Source organism: Pimephales promelas, chromosome 20 (genome assembly GCF_988280905.1).
Source record: "Pimephales promelas chromosome 20, fPimPro1.hap1.1, whole genome shotgun sequence".
Classification (NCBI taxonomy): Eukaryota; Metazoa; Chordata; class Actinopteri; order Cypriniformes; family Leuciscidae; genus Pimephales; species Pimephales promelas.
In genome coordinates this window covers 18,450,408-18,467,141 of record NC_142788.1, presented here as the reverse complement: position 1 = coordinate 18,467,141, position 16,734 = coordinate 18,450,408, and the positions used below count along the sequence as shown (strand labels likewise).

Here is a 16,734-nt window from a genome sequence, read left to right as displayed (position 1 = left end):
TTGAACCTATGTTTTTCAACAATAAAAATGTCCTCAAAGCATTATGGGGACAATCCAGTTTACATACTGCTATAAAGATGACGCATTTACACTCACTGTTTTCTTTTCCCTCTTAGTAGGTGGAGGTTGTTGTGGTGTAGGCACTATGATGGGTGGAGATGGTGTGTACATGGGCTGCCCAGGATAGTAGGAAGGTCCTGCTGCTCACAAACCAAAAAAGACAATACGTTCCATATTAAAGAATCGTTCAGACCAGATTTGATGCAACTAAACCATGTCTGCAAACTAAATGATTCTGTTGATCACTTCTTTAATCGATGAATTCGAATTTTATTTTCTGAATATACTGAAAAAGATATTTACAACATAAAAACGTAACTTTTTAAATCAATTACTTAACTTTATATAAAAATGTATAAAAAAGCAGATAATGAAATCCTGCCCAATTTTCTACTCCAAACAATATGCCAATGGAAGGCTATGAATACAAAAAGTGTATGAGAGTAGGCAAAGTTATGCATTTTGCTAAAAAATATATAAGCAATATATAATATAATATTCATTAAATCTTTATAACAATTATATAACTTTTTATAAAAAGTGTATAAAATCCAAAAATGTTTCAAATTCGATAATGAAATTACTGTTGACTCTTGTCGCAGCCCTTGAGTAAACAACATAGAAGTGTTCAATATTCACAAGCAATTTTTCATATTAAAACAGCTAACAAGCAAATGTCACATTTTTGTAATTTTCTGAAAATTTGTTTTCGGCAACTGAACTAATTAACCAAAACTAAATGAATGACATCTTAAAAAAATGTATTCTAAAAATTCACACTTACAAGATTAAAACATTAAAAAGCAAATAAATGCAAGTCAGCAGACTGCATGAGAACGTCAACAACGATCCACAGATATTTGTGTGGTGGCAGAAAGGGAGGGAAACTCACGATAAGGTGCAGGGAAGTCCCCTGGGCTGGGTCCAGCATAGAAGGTACTGGGTCCAGTGGGCTGGACTGAGTACTGTTGAGGAGGCCCTACATACTGAGGAGCACTGTGACGGTACTGTAGAGTCACACATGACAAACATATTAGGGAAAATTCAAAACATAACTGCAAACAAGACATCAACTAAGGTTGCTCCGATGGATCGACCGATAATCTCATTCCATGACTCAAAAGGTAGTCAGTAAATTTGGCCGATCTTATAAACCAATTGATTTATTATGAGCCATAGAATAGGAGAGCACAGCTGAAACATCACTGGTCAACCAGGATCTCATAGCTTGTTACTTATTCTATGTAATTATTAATATTTTTATGCTTTGTGGCGTTTACACATGCCAGTAGTTCTTATGTTCAGTAAAACTCAGATTACTTGTTTGGAGACTAGAGGTTTTTCAAATTTTGATAGAAAGGCTAACATTATCCCAATTGCCGTAACTTATGATTGCTTTGAGATATCAAGTCAACACAAAATATGGCCAGTTGACATGCTTGTGTATGATCTGTCATATATACTATCATGATGACTGACAACTAGGGGTGTAACGATACACTATTATATTTTATTATTATCAGGTCCCCAAAATTTTCTCCCATTGCATTATTATCATACATTATATATAGTAGTTTAATGCAGTAAGTTAAATGTTGCATTTCCTCACTCACTTCACGCAAGCATTTGAACGTCCGTGTTTACTACAGTATGCGCATCATCATAAATCTGTTCATCATATAAAGCCATCGTGTCTCTTCAAAAGACTTGGATTCAAATTAAATCACTCGATTAATTTTTACAATGCCTTATTTTTTGGATCTTTTAAGTTTTAGAGGAATGGACTTTAAATGGAGGGACAGAAATCTCTTAGGTTTCATAAAATGTGCAAAAATGTACAGGTTTGAAAAGACATGATGGCAGAATTGACATTTTTGGGGTGAATTATACATTATAAATATAGTAAGCTGAGCCTTAGATAAAACTATCCCGTGATAATATCATTTACATCAACGATACATATTGTTGCATTTTTCTAGCGTGATATCTTGATACACATACCTAATATCAACACGAGACAAACTGATAATCCGTAATCAAATTTTTAAATAAACAACACAACAAACACAGTCTAACACATTCAAATAACCTGACGTAACACATGGTCCAGATATAGTAAGTGTAATGTGATTCCTGTCTGCATTCTTGTACTGTCTGACCTGAGGGATGTAGTACTGCGCTGTCTGTGGGGAATGGAAGGACATGGGAGCCATGGTCATCATGATGTGCTGATTGGGGGGATAGACCGCTGCCGTGGGGGTCTGAGATGTGGGCCGAATGGAAGGGTTATTGCTTGGAATGGTGGGCCGGGCCGTTTGCATCTGCGTCCTCTGGAAAAACTGCGAGGAGAGATAGACAGGAGAGATCAGTTATGTGGCTCACCTTTGGCAAGCTGATACGTGTAACATTAGTACATCTAAGATGGCTTCTGAAGAAGTCCGCTGAATAAGTAAACACATTTTTGTACAACTATTTATGTAAACGCATGCAAGAAACAAAGACAAAACACATCAACTTAAGTAACATGCAATATATATATATATATATATATATATATATATACAGTATGCTATATCTGATGATATAGTTGTTACAATGGCTTCATAATAGATCATGTATGTATGAATCAAAATAGAGATTTTAAGCTTTTTCTTTTCAACTCCAAACATAACTTTCTATTAATAAGTTCCTCAAATAGACCTGTTGACCCAAGAATCTCAAACTTGCGGCTATGTATGCAGAAATGCCAAACATCAACCGTGAATCATCAATTTTCATCCAAACTGACAAGAAGTCAGTTCCTCGGTGTGCTAAATGTTGCATAAATGTGTCAAAAGGTTGTAAGGGCCATGTACATGCTGCGGCTAAATACGGGTGTCACTCCACAACTTAATATTCAACAAAAATATTATTGATCTGACTGTACTGACGCTGTTGTATAAGAACTGAACTGGATGATGACATCATTTATTGCAGAACTGCTTTATAGATGAAAGGAACTAATTTAATAATTGATGATCTTTACAACGGAAGTGACTTCAGATAAACAACAGCCGAAATGCATCATTTTCCTGTAATCACTGTAAAGCTGCTTTGAAACACTCTGTATTGTATAAAGTGCTGTATAAATAAGGTGACTTGATTCCTATTCTGTGTGCTTAGTTATGAAATGCAGTTTGGATGCACTGTACAATAAGTTTAAGTTTAACCAGTTTTAGATATTTCTGATGAAAAATTAAAAAAAAAAAAAACACCTTTCAAAAGTTCAGTGTCAGTAAGATTTTAAGTAAGAAATTAATACTTTTATTCAGCAAGGACATATTTAATTGGTCAGATGTGACAGTAAATTTATTTATTTTATTTTGTGAATAAATGCTGTTCTTTTGAATTTTCTGTTCATAAAATAATTTATATTTCAAAACGATCAAGCAGCACAACTGTTTTCAACATTGACAACAATAAGAAATATTACCTGAGCACAAAATCAGAATATGAGAAAAACGATCTTGTGACTCCGAAGACGTAAGAGTAAGGATGCTGAAAATTCAGCTTCACCATCACAGGAATAAATTACATTTTAAAAATTATAAAAGTTAATTTAAATTGTAATAATAGTTTACTGTATAAATGCAGCTTTTCTGAAAATAGACACTTCTTCAACAAAAAAAAAAAAAATTCATAACATAATCTGGTTTAATAACAACCACCAGACCATAATATACAGTATTTGCAGTTGTGAGCCAAATTGTTGCTAAATGACTATCATGCTATATAATATATTCATATTGACATAAAGATAACAGCATTTGCAAATGAATAAATGTAAATAAACATAGTTCATATGAAGTCAATCTCACTTGAGATTGACGTATTTAAAAAAGACCAAACAAAAAGGTACCAAACATTTACAATGTTTGAATAAGCCTACCCTAAAGTACAGTTAATTACAATGATGAACAGGCACAGGAAAACAGTCTTGAGCTCTCTGATGCTGAAAGTAAACCAAAAGCACACAGCAATTCGAAAATACAGGTGTGCCCAACACAGGGCACACCTGTGTCCTTACTATTACTCTAACTGGCACTGACAATTGGGAACCAGCAGCTCTGTCCCAAAACCAACAGAGACAGCATTGATGAACACTTCCGATGCAAATACTGTTGCAAACCTTTTTCTTTTGGCCAAATATCACACGAGAAGGCAATTCTATAATGCACTGTGACAAGCTCGACGAGATATTTCCATCTAAGATGACAGATAAACCCAGAGAAATGTCAAATATACAAAAGAATTGAAAGCGAAAATGCAAATCTAAAAATGGTTGCAAAATCTAAAATCTAAAAATGCAAAAATGGTTTGATTCATTCAATTCAAAAATCATACTATTTTTCTAAATGATAACACTTGTTCTTTTTTTAAGTTGACATTAATAAATGTATATCTAGACTTCAATTTTGAGTAAATTATTTAACATGTCCTTTTACAATATCATCATCATTAATATTGAATTAAAGCTGAATTTCTCCATGTCAAAATGTAATCGAATGTTAAAGTAAATCAAATATAGAGCACAACCCTTGACAAAGAATATTAACATTTCCTTTCTGTTAGATAAAGGATTGTAAAAAGTGACAAAACAGGCCATAATTTAAGACATTTTATAAGTTTGAACATAATAAAATTTATTTTCTTTTTAACCAAATTTCATTCCCTGGCCTAAAACTACTTTTAACATAGTAATTCTGCAGTCCAGGGCATTATGGTCTTTCCATTGTATTCAACCGAATGAGTTCCTGACAGTCTCGACGCCACATTACATTATTAAGTTAACATTACAAGCTTAGAGATTATTTTAATATCACTCTGCTAAGCAGCTTATTTATTTTTTTTTAAAGGGGTGGTTGAATAAGATTTCACTTTTCTAACTTTAGTTAGTGTGTGATGTTGCTGAGCATTAACAACATTTGTAGTCAGAAGTGACTATTTGTAGTAATTAAATATTTCTTTAGTCCTCACCAAAGCTTGCAATATTTTGCTGTAGATCATTAAACTGTTACTCTGCTTTAGAAGTCGACAAGTCAGCTACCTAACTTTTTGGATACAGCCAACGTCTACGCTTATTCGGATACATTTAAAACTGTTGTTTCAACATTTTTGAGTTTACACCTTTTGGAAGCCGGATGCCATTTGCCTGGAATAAACTCTTTTGGTTTTCTTCTTTGGTAATGAGACATTTGGACATGAGACGATATACCAAACATGTATAATAAAGTATGATAATTATTAAACCATAAAGATTTTTGGGTGAATTTTGGTGATCTCAGCATGAGAGAGAAGGAGTGGGGGAAGAGGGAAAGAGTGGTGATGCTGATCAAATGGTGATGCTAACTTCACAAAAGAGAGTTCAAATGTTCATTTCCTTTCCTTTTCCAGTTCTTCCAGTTTTTCCAGTCTTACAACTGCAACTGTGTTTTGATCATATAAATGCAGCCATAGTGTGCATAAGAGACTTCCCTTTAAGCAGAAAACCATATTATTTTAAAGAAAACCATATTATTTTAAATTGTGCAAATGTTGCAAATGAACCTGCTATCAGAGCAAATGAATCAGGTCACCAGTGTTCAGATCCTCAACAAGCTGATTCAATTTGTTCTAAATGTTTTTATTGTTTGAGTGCAACCATTTTTTAATTAAAACTATTTAATAGCATATTTTTGAGTAGTGTTCAATCCTTAGGTCAATAAGGATTAGGATTGGGTATCGTTTGAATTTGAACGATTCTGATTCCGATTCCGATTCCTTGTTTCGATTCCGGTTCCCAACGATTCTTGATTCCGATTCTTTTAAGAGGCAGGGTCAAAAATTTTTAGCTAACCTTGCTAACCAACGGCCTTTCTGAAGGAAATAATCCTTTCTGAAGGAAATACTCCATCTGTAAAAAATACTCCTTTTGTCACAAATTTTGCATTTTGCCGAGATTTCGTTATTTTTAGAAAAGTGACGTCACCGACGTAAGGTACTCATGTTCGACTCGCGTGGTTATGCCAACACTTCCGGTAGACGCTTCTTCGTTGGTGTTGTTCAGCGGTTTCTTCTTCAGCTCGGCGGACTGTGAATATCGAAACTAGGAATCGAGATTTTAACTTTTGAACGATTCCGGGAAAAACGAAAAGTTAGTCTCGGTTCCAATCGATACTCGATTCTCGATACCCAACCCTAATAAGGATATCACTAAAGCAGTTAGAAATCAATGTATAACAGCTAAACAATGACATGAAAATCCTCAAATAGCAGACACACAGAGTCTCAATGTCTGCATTTTAGCAGTAATGTTTCCTAAAGCATTACAACATTGTAGAGAAGAGAATCCACCCATCATTGACACACAGCTCCAACAGGGAGCAAACAATGAATGCATATAGAAAGAAACTGTTCTACATGCAAACCTAACAAATTAATAATACAGCAAGCACTTACAAATAGTCAATCAGACCAACATGTACATTTACAGAGGAGGGGTAAACTGAAATGGAGGATTCTGCTGTTTCTGAGTTCATGCCATGCATTTTCCTCAAGACTGCAAATTACCTGAATGGGTCTGAATCCTCCCTTGAATATTGAAGCAGGGAGAGAGAGAAGAAGAAGCTCATGGGATAATGCACTAATTGGTATGGAGGGATAGAGAGAGACTAACACACACACACTTAAGGAGAGATCTGCAGTACAGAGCATGCAAAGAGCCTTTCCTTCAGGGAAAGCTATTTACTAAACAAGAGGGCACCATGCTCTGCTTTTTAGGTAGCCAAGTGACATCATCTTTATCTGGCAACACACAAGAAACAGGACCTGAAATCAGCTAACCCTTGCAGACGCTCACAACGAACTGAAAAATAGAGAAGAACCAGAAAGCCTTGTACAGAAACGAGTTTCTTTGACTATAAGAGGCGTTCAAAGCTCACCGTGGGTGAGATGAATCATAGAATAATAATTCAAAGAATTATGGAAACAGAAACACACACCAGATCAAGACACATAGTGCTAATGTTAAATACAAATGATGATGATTGTGTTAAAAATAAAAATGTATATTTCTTAAAAAAGGGGAAAAAAAACACTTTATTTTAGGGTTAGGACAAGGGATTGGCTAAGCGTTAACTGCATGTAATTATAATTTATAATTATTACTATGTTGACCACATGTAACAAGGAAGGACACTGTTAAATAAAATGTTACCAAAATAAATATATGTACTAGTAAAAACAGCAGCAGAAATATTTCACAAGTAGTTGTGTGACTCATATTTAGGTTATTTAAACGGGAAAAAAATCACACAAAAATATAATTCTTTTATCAATAAAACATAAGGAGATATTTCAAGCAGACATCAAGCTAGCATATGACTAGGATTCAGTGAAAGTTGTATTAACTGCTCTAATGGTGCCTTAATCTGTTCCTTCCTTCTTTTGAGCCTTTGGTCACAATCTAATTTTTATGGAAGAAAGCAGAAAAACTTCTCCTTAATTGTTTCATGGAAGAAAACAGGATTGGAATGACATGAATTTTCATTTTTGGATGAACTATTATTTCAAAAAACACTGGGGGTCCATGTTTTACAGTTACACGGTGGACGTTCACTTGTTCAGCCTTAAATTCGGACCTTAACTTTATACATAGCCTTAAAGTTCAGATGTCAATTAAAAGGTCATTACTGTATCAACTTTGTGACACATTTTCAGGCAGAATTATACATTGAATATTTCAACAAATTACACAAACTTTTCTGAACTTCACAATGCTGAACAGTGTGTTCCCAGATGTTTATTTTTGAATGTGTGTTTCTGTCAGTGTGTGTTGTCACTGCTCCAAGAGACAGAGCGGGGGCACCCTAAATGTAGTACATCGTAGTTGATCATGTATAGATACTAAAGCTTACAATGGACTACTACAGAATAGATATACTCTCTACACCAGGCTATTACTTCTGAACAAAAGGATTCACTCGTTTGATCTACAGCCTAAGCTCAGAGTAGTAAACACATCCTATAATACACTAAGCACACTACACGACCGAAGTTTGTTGCCATTTGATAATATAAAGGTAGTTCACCATCATTAATTCATTCTCATGTTGTTTAAAACCTGTATGACTTTCTTCTACGATAGATTGCCGCATCTGTTTTGCTGCTTTATCTGCCTCAGACAAATTGCTGTCTGACTAACTGGATTGCAAGATACTGCCACAAATCACTTGGCAGAATCAATAACAAAGTATTAAATTCTGCAAAGTCACAATGCATGACCATGGTGGATCATTGTTTACAACTGATTGGGGGTCATTAAAGTGACAGTGACCTCAAAAAGTTACATTTTTTGTCATTATTTAATCAACTTCATGTCTTTTCAAACCTGTTTAAATTACGAAACAATTACGAAACACAATTTTCAAGGGCTTTGGACCCCACTGGAAAAAATGAGGGTGAGTAAATAATGACAATTTTTATTTTTGGGTGAATATCACATTAAATGAGCGCAGGTTGAATTCCATTTCGTAGTGTTTGTTTGCAATTAAACTTACGGGGGCTCAATAAATGTCTAAAAATGATTTAAATATTAACAATCTTAATTACCAGTATAACCTTATAGGAGGGCCTTCAAATTTGGTCTTGAATTCAAGATGTTTTTACCGATGTGTGACAACACCGGTATTACCGGTATCACCGGCAGGGCTATTTAAATAGCTAATTTAAAAGCACCAGTCACGTAACTGAAAACTATGAAAGCTGTGTGACCGGCCAACCACTTAAAAAATAAATAAATAAATACATTAAAGAAATGATTCCCTCTGATTTTCTGTTTCATTAATAAAAGTTTGACTACTCGCAGCAGTCTCGCATGCGCTTTGAGCTCTGGTGAATTTAACGAAAAGCATGAAGTTAACGAAACAACCTCGATCCATTAAGAAATGCCATGGTGCGCTTCATGAAGAGTTTTTTCTTTTGGGTGAAGAAGCCGTTCGCCAAAAATGTGTTAAATATAGCGGAGTGAATTCATGATTATTAGGCTACCGGTATGATAATCCTCCTGGTGCCGAGCCTGAGTGAGTAATTTAGTCTCTTTGATTAACATAATGACACTTTGAGACCAGCCACTGCTGACAGGGACGCGATTTGGCACTCGTCCTATTTTCTCACAAATCAAATCATTTAAGACTGATCTTAGGAGGACACTCGACAAATCCGACATTTTGGCATAATTTGCGTGTGCTCCGGTTTGTTCAAGCCTGAAAGAGAACTCGATACTGATAAGCGCTTTCTATATGTATCTGTATGTATAAAAGGCAGAACTTACAGTACTAGTCTTAAAAGCATTCACATAATGCTAACCAACGGGTAACCCCGGAAAAAACAGATACTGCGTAATTGCGTTAAATTTTTTTCCGGTGCCGCAGTGGGCAAATGATGAAACCGGTGTTGCGACTCAACACTGTGTAACACCGGTAACACCAACTACATTGTCAAAGGGCTGGTGACAAATTTCCAGTCTGTATTGGAGCTGTAAACAATCTCTCTGAATAATCGCAACGAACTGGACCAATGTATTACTTTAGTCTAAGAAACACAATAAAGCTTAAGAGATGTGTGAAAGATGGCCATGCATTTGCATACATTACCTGGTGATGGGTAGGACGAGGCCCAGTGGCAAACTGATTGAAGGCAAAGAGTGGCATGGCAGAAGGAGAGAAAAAAAGAAGCGAGAGGTAAGAATGATCACTCAAAAACACATAAACCACAAGCTGTGCATGGCATATGCAGCGCACTTCCAAAGAGGAAGTAATGATGCAAGGCATCTTATATATACCATATACACACAGCACCACCTGATCATCAAAAACCACACCATAAACAACAGCATAGCGCTTAGTAGAACGGAAGCAGAAGTCTAATTTGAAAAGATTACATGTTATCATGATGAAGTCACGGACACTCACCGGGCGGCTCTGAGGCTGTGCGTTCATTGGTTGGTTTGGCGAAGAGTAGACCAGAGGGGTCGTGCCGGCATTCTGCCCCAGTGTGTACGGAGACTGCAGAGTCACGGAGTCCCCCACAGGTCAAGGTGGAACGACCACCGGCGGAGGAGGAGAAACAGCAGTTAGGATTGATGTTAGTGTTACCTTCTCAGATAAAATCCCTACAGCCGAGTGAGCGCGTGCTGCGTAAGTGTGGGTGACAGTGAATGTGTCCACTCCCTGCCGCTGCAAACACTGCGGTCTGCTGACACTGACAAATCTGCCATCTCCTCAACGCTGCCTTCAAGGCAGAGAAAGAGAGAGAGAAATAGAGGCGTAGTCCTGAGCAGACATGAGTGGGTGCAGACAGAGCATTTGTGTGTCACTGGGTTCAGACTATATTGAACATACAGGATGGCAGAACAGAGTTTTGACAGCTATTTATAAATTTTTGTTATTTCAGGCATCTAATATGCCACTATTTTAAACAGTGGTCAGCCAGGGGTGCGTTTCCCGAAAACATCGTTAGCCAACTATGGTCGCAAGTTCCATCGTTACCAGGATAGTTCAACGAGTCTGTGTTTCCTGAAACTATCGTTCCAACGAACATTCGCAAACCGCATCGCAAAGTTGTGTGGTTTGAACGACAGCTCTCGACCTGTGTTTAGAGGCATCGTTTCTATATTGGAACACATTTGGACGTAATAAATCCTTCTCTTGAGCAAAATAAGCAAGCTGACATTCAGTACTACCGGTGCTTTTTATTTAAAATACATACAAATGAAATTTACGTCTTTTAGTTTTTCAAAAGATTTGAAGGACCGTGTTTGAAGAGTGCGTGCGCATGTGCGATAATAAAGCTCCATCACGTGCGAAACCAACGTGGTTGAACGATACTTTGCGACAGTGAGTTTCGGGACACAGTCGTGACTAGCTAGTTGATTTCTCCAACGATGCATCGTACTATGGTAGTGAAGAAATGAACTACATCGTTGTACAGGAAACGCAGCCCAGAATGGGGTTTTTAATGGCTGATGCAGATATATTTATGTATCAAACATAAGTCCAGCAAATAAGATTTATGCAAAAGTAAATTAAGTAAAGACTTATTTTAGACCCTTTTTTTTTTATTTGAAATCAGAGAGAACGGTTATTAGACACTGATTATGATCAATCTGTAATAATACATCTATAAATGAAGAGTTCAGATGCAAAAGCCTCTAAGTGCCATTTCAAATTTTCTTCTAAAATTATCATTTTTATCAAGCTTGTATATTTAAGTTCAGTAATTTCACTTAAATGGCAATGAAGATTACCTAATAATTGCCATTTAAGTGAAATTACTGAACTTAAATATACAAGCTTGATAAAAATTACCATTCTAGAAGAACATTTCAAATGGCATTTAGAGGCTTTTGCATCTGAACTCTTCAAATACTTTTACTACAAGGAAACTAGAAGTTTAATCTAGAATTTAACATGTTCCAAAATTGAATTTCACGTGACACTGAAGACATAGGCAGCTGAAAATTCAGCATTGTCATCACAGGTATAAATGACATTAAATATATTAAAACACGAAAATAGTTATTTAATATTTCACAATTTCAGATCTATGGACAATTTCATGGTAGATGCAGATTCAACATTCAATAAATACACACAAACATAAATACAATAATATATTTAATATAATTTAACTTGGAGGAAATAAATATTGGAACAATATTGTATATATAATTCTATAATAATAATTCTTTAATTCCACTTATCGAAATGGTAGTAGCGATTGTCCTGAGCTGATCTCATGGATTGGTATCGGGCCGATTAAGCAGTTTTTTTAATCGATCGATATCGGCTATCCAAGGCCTTATCGATCCTTTAATCCTTTATTTTACGTCAGCTGTCATGCAGGTGTTGTACCGTAGGTGGCGGTATGCAGCTTCATGTGAGTAGCTCAAATGTGTGCGAGTGACGCTTGAGAACCAATGAGGCCAGTTCTAGTGCGTCACACGCACATTTGAGCTTCCATGTTTAGTATATTTGATGCGCACTTTCTTTCGTAATTAATCACTTGAATTTAATTTATTTAGACTACCGTTTATTTTTATCTACGTAAGAGTAATGGAGACGTTGTTGCCATTACGGGTTCGTGTCTTTATAAAAATTAAAGACTGCTCATTAATTCATGGATCAGGATTACAATGATCAAGCTGTGTTTGGTTTTGCATGCAGCCAGAACAATTTTAATTGTTCAATGGTTCTTTGATTGTATTGTGAAAAGATTTAATACTTAGCGTCTCTCTGTCGATGTTATTAGCTTCAATTATAATTGTCAGACTCTGTGCTGCCACAGCCACATCACAACAAACCTCCGCAGGAAGTCGAAATGTGATTGCTATTATTCTACTTTTTGAGTGCAGTATTCCAGTTGCACTCTAGAAACAGTGCCGCCCACATAGTAGAAAAAACATGTTCGATACCAAGTTACAATCAGTCAACCAGCTCGAACTCCTAGACAGCAGGAAGATAGCCTCTATTCACCTCTGACATCCCCAAACCACACCGATTCTTCCTCTTTATTCACATGCACATGTTTTGATGGAGAAAAGGGTAGATTGGTGATTAAGGTTTAGCCTTTAGAGCACTCTTAGCCTATTAATAGGCAGTTGTGCCGGCAGTGCGGTGCAGGAGTGGAGTGGGAATGTGAGCGCTGGTCTTAGACAGATAACAAGCTTGAGAACAGCTGAGTCACCCTGACAGACTTTCTATTCCTGTGGCAGAGTCCACCGGGCACAGCGTGAATGTTGGCTGTGTGTGTGTTTGCGTGACAGGGCACGAGTTTGGTGGACCTCTGCACACCGGTAATGTGCATACTTACACTATGACAAACAAGCAATAACTTCCCCGCAGGCTAATTATGAAAGAGAACATGCGGCATACCCAGATAAGCTGGGTCTCAAACAAGTATCAACAATACAGACCAACATCACAGCAGAGAGAGGAGTCTAGCAATGACTATATGTCAAGCATCTTATTAGTTCGCCAGCTTTATTTAATCATCGCAGTAAGATGCCCTGCTTTCTGTTCAGGTTCACGAAGATTATGTAAACTTACAATCCTATCTGCAGTCAGGTTTCACCGAGTGCAGAAAACCGATCAAATCCGCCTTAACCCAAGGAAACACACTCGGCTTTAAAGCCTAAGAAATCAGTGTTTTTATAGATCAGAAATGATTAACCACGGTAATCAGTGATATATCAATGTTTCATAGGAAATCCTCGATATTTGCATCTGAAATACCGTCCTACTGACCTCATTTTTTAATCTGTGTGTAATGTATCTGTCAGAAAAAGACAACCAAACAGTGATCTATTGAATAACAGTGGCTGAAGGCATTAAGGCTGGGCAAAACAGCTAAAAAAAACACAAAATTCTCAGTATTTAGAGCGGTATTTAAAGCTTTTGACAGGATTTGTTATCACAATATTTATGTATTTTCTTCAAACTGGCTTGAATAGTGGTATCTTTTTAAAATCAAAGGACCCATCAATTTGACCAAATGGCACCAGATTCAAAATGTTTTGCAAACACTTGCAGGACACAAGTAGCACCCACTAATATTTAGACTTAGAGGGTAAGTTCACCAAAAATTCTATCATTGATTTTTATAAATGATGAAGATATTTTATTTAGGCTTTCATTTATGTATAACACTGATCAACACAAATACATAGAGCAGCACATCAAATATGATAAACCGTACTTGCTCAAATCACATAAAATGATAATATCTCTTTAGAATACTTGGATTAAAGCCTTGGATTAAAAGTATTTATGAAATGTTTGATGTGTAAAAGTTTTGGTGGAATGGACTTAATAAACACTGTTTCTGTTTCGAAGATGAATCAAAATCAACAGGGTGAAATAGCAGAATTTTCATTTAAGTGAACTCCTTTAAAAGTCAAATTAAAACTGCAATAAAATCTTTGCAGTATTCAGAATGTTGCTTACTTTATTTATATTTTATTAACATTACAAATAATTCAAAACATTGCCCAGCCCTACCAACCATACAAACACTCAGGTGGGTGCAGACTCACCCCTCCTCCTGCCTCCCATCCTTTAGGGTGACCATACAGATGCGCAGTGGATACTGTTGAAACTGATACCTGAGAGAGTCCAGGGGAGGAGGCATGACCTGGCGGTGTGGCCGCTAGGTTAGGGCGTCCCTTGTTGATTTCATGTGCTGTATATGGGGATCTCTGTACCTGAGAAAACAAAAGAAAATTGTCAACACTTGAAGAGTCACTGTTTTTGAAATCAACATGAAATGGCACTCGTAAACTTCATTTTACTTCGGTAACATGACAGGTTACCAAATAAAAAAAAATAAAAAAAGAAGCATTGGAACTGGCTGAATTGAAAATACCAGAAGTGGCCAAAAACCTAGTTTAGAGGATTAATTCTCTCCTGCAACCTCATATTTGAAGAGGCTTAAGAATACCCTTAACAGCATATTATTAAATAATAATAAACACCCTGAGCACCCGAAGCCATGTGGTGGCTCCGGGGGGTTAATAAAGGCCTTCTGAAGCAAAGTGATGAGTTAAAGAAAAATATTCATATGTAAAACTTTAAAAAGTAAAATTAATTAGCTTCGGGCCAAACAAACATACAGATTCAACTTGAGTCTAAAGTGATTTATAAAGCTTGGAAGCGTCAGGGTGTTTATTAATATAACTCCGATTGTATTTGTCTGAAAGTCATATACACCTAGGATGGGGTGATGGGCAGGGGTCATGCAATCATGGGGTAATTTTCATTTTAAAGTGAACTACTCCTTTAAGTCTTTGTTACAACATCTCCCAAAGAGAATGATATTTCAAACTGATATTTATTTGCTATTGTTTTAACTTTCTGTTCCTTAATATGTACCACAATTAGCTACGCTATAGTTTTAACGCTTGCGTTTTCGAAAGAAGCCTCTTTCTGCGTTTATTTATCTCAAGGCTGCGTTTATTTGATCAAAAAGAATGTAACATTGTGATATAATTTAAAATAACTGTTCTCTAATATATTTTAAAACGTCATTTACTCCTGTGACGACAAAGCTGAATCTTCAGTGTCATGATCCCTCATAAATCATTCTAATATGCTGATTTGATGCTCAAGAAACATTTCTTCTTATTATTAATATTGAAAACATTTGTGCTGCTTAATATTTTTCAAGAAAAACGGAATACTTTTTTTCCAGGACGAACAGCATTTACTTGAATTATAATAATAACATTAAAATGAATAAAGCTTACTGAACAGTAATGTATATTTAGCGGCAACAGCAATCCCAAACAAATCAATAGCTATTTGGCTATTGGTTAACATTATTTTACATTACATCGATTTTAACACCATGGTCCGAGGCAGCTTTTCCTCATGGTCACTGATTAATTAACTATGAACAAAACCCATATTCCTGTGTACTATAGACAATCTTGTAGTCAGTCACCACATGAAATTCTCCTGTGAACACTCATTACAGCAGCAGCTCCATCATAGGGATTGGAGGGAGTAAGTGTCATTGTCAATTCTCCCTGACTTTTCAAAGTTGCTGCTGTAATTATAACTTGTAAATGTGGGCCAGAAACTGATAATGAGATTATCTTGCTGGTTGCACAGTGAGGGGCTGTAGCAGAAGCAACTCCATAACTCATTAAAGAAAACAGGAAACGTGCAGTCCTGTTGTCTTCCTTGCCGATCAAAGGCTTCAAACAGAGAGCGCACAGATTTTACCCACTCTGATGGCTAAAATACGGCCATCTGAGAGCCAGACGTGTTCCTCTGGAAGGAGCTTGTGGTTCGACACCACCAATCCAATGACCATCAGTCAGTTCTGAACTGAACACCTGGAACTCCGCATGACTGGCTTTCCTGCTTTCCCAGGCAACATCAGCAGGTGGAGAATGACCCAGTTATTTGCAGGGATTACACAGCTTACCCAACAGCCTGGGCTTTTCCAGGGTGGGGTGCTGCTGTACTAAGGAGGGGTGGGTGAAATCACACACAGCCCTGTGGCTCCCAGAATGACTGGCTTTCTGACCCAACACAGGAAGCAGGAACAGGAGAAAGACCAGCTCAGCAGAAAAAAAAAGCACCCCACCCGTTCACTTCCCTCAGTACTGTTCAAACATCATTAGTCCTGCTCTCTCAAACTCACGTCACTCCAGCCAGTTGCCAGAAATCAATTTTCCTATTAAAGGGGAATATTTGCACTCTGGAATTGATTGCCACATTTTTACTTTATAAGAGTGTTTTTTTCCTAAGATATTTATATATATAAAAAAAATCTGCATGCCCTTCATTTATGTCAAATACTTTTAAAACCATACTACATAAGCCAAGAATAAAATATTATGAAATTGTAACTATGGATAATTTTTGACTTTTTGATTTTTGCCCTTCATTGTGATTTTTTTTTTACTAAAAATCTGCAACCTTAATTTTATAAACACACTGTATAATATATTAGTGCTTTCATTAAAATTTCTAAATGTGATCGAGGTATTTCCCACGTCCCCTGGATGTATACACTTCTGTTAAAAAGTTTGAGGTCAGTGAGATTTTTTTCTTAAAGAAAAGTTATACACATTCAACAAAGATGCATTAC

At 36.4% G+C, this 16,734-nt stretch overlaps 1 protein-coding gene across 2 annotated transcripts in view; it reads right to left on the bottom strand.

Annotated features, from left to right (window-relative positions):
* The window catches only part of eif4g3b (eukaryotic translation initiation factor 4 gamma, 3b), a 40,405-nt gene that overhangs the window by 17,640 nt on the left and 6,031 nt on the right, over positions 1-16,734 (bottom strand). Inside the window, exons 3-9 of one of the 2 annotated variants that reach the window (XM_039652060.2) lie at positions 14,171-14,338; positions 10,050-10,142; positions 9,732-9,764; positions 6,649-6,669; positions 2,220-2,399; positions 953-1,067; positions 97-200 (exon numbers count right to left, since the gene is read on the bottom strand). In XM_039652060.2, coding sequence (XP_039507994.2) covers positions 97-200; positions 953-1,067; positions 2,220-2,399; positions 6,649-6,669; positions 9,732-9,764; positions 10,050-10,142; positions 14,171-14,338 — 714 coding nt within the window. The remainder of the gene's footprint in view (positions 1-96; positions 201-952; positions 1,068-2,219; positions 2,400-6,648; positions 6,670-9,731; positions 9,765-10,049; positions 10,143-14,170; positions 14,339-16,734) is intronic. The other variant, XM_089124078.1, reaches the window with a different exon arrangement.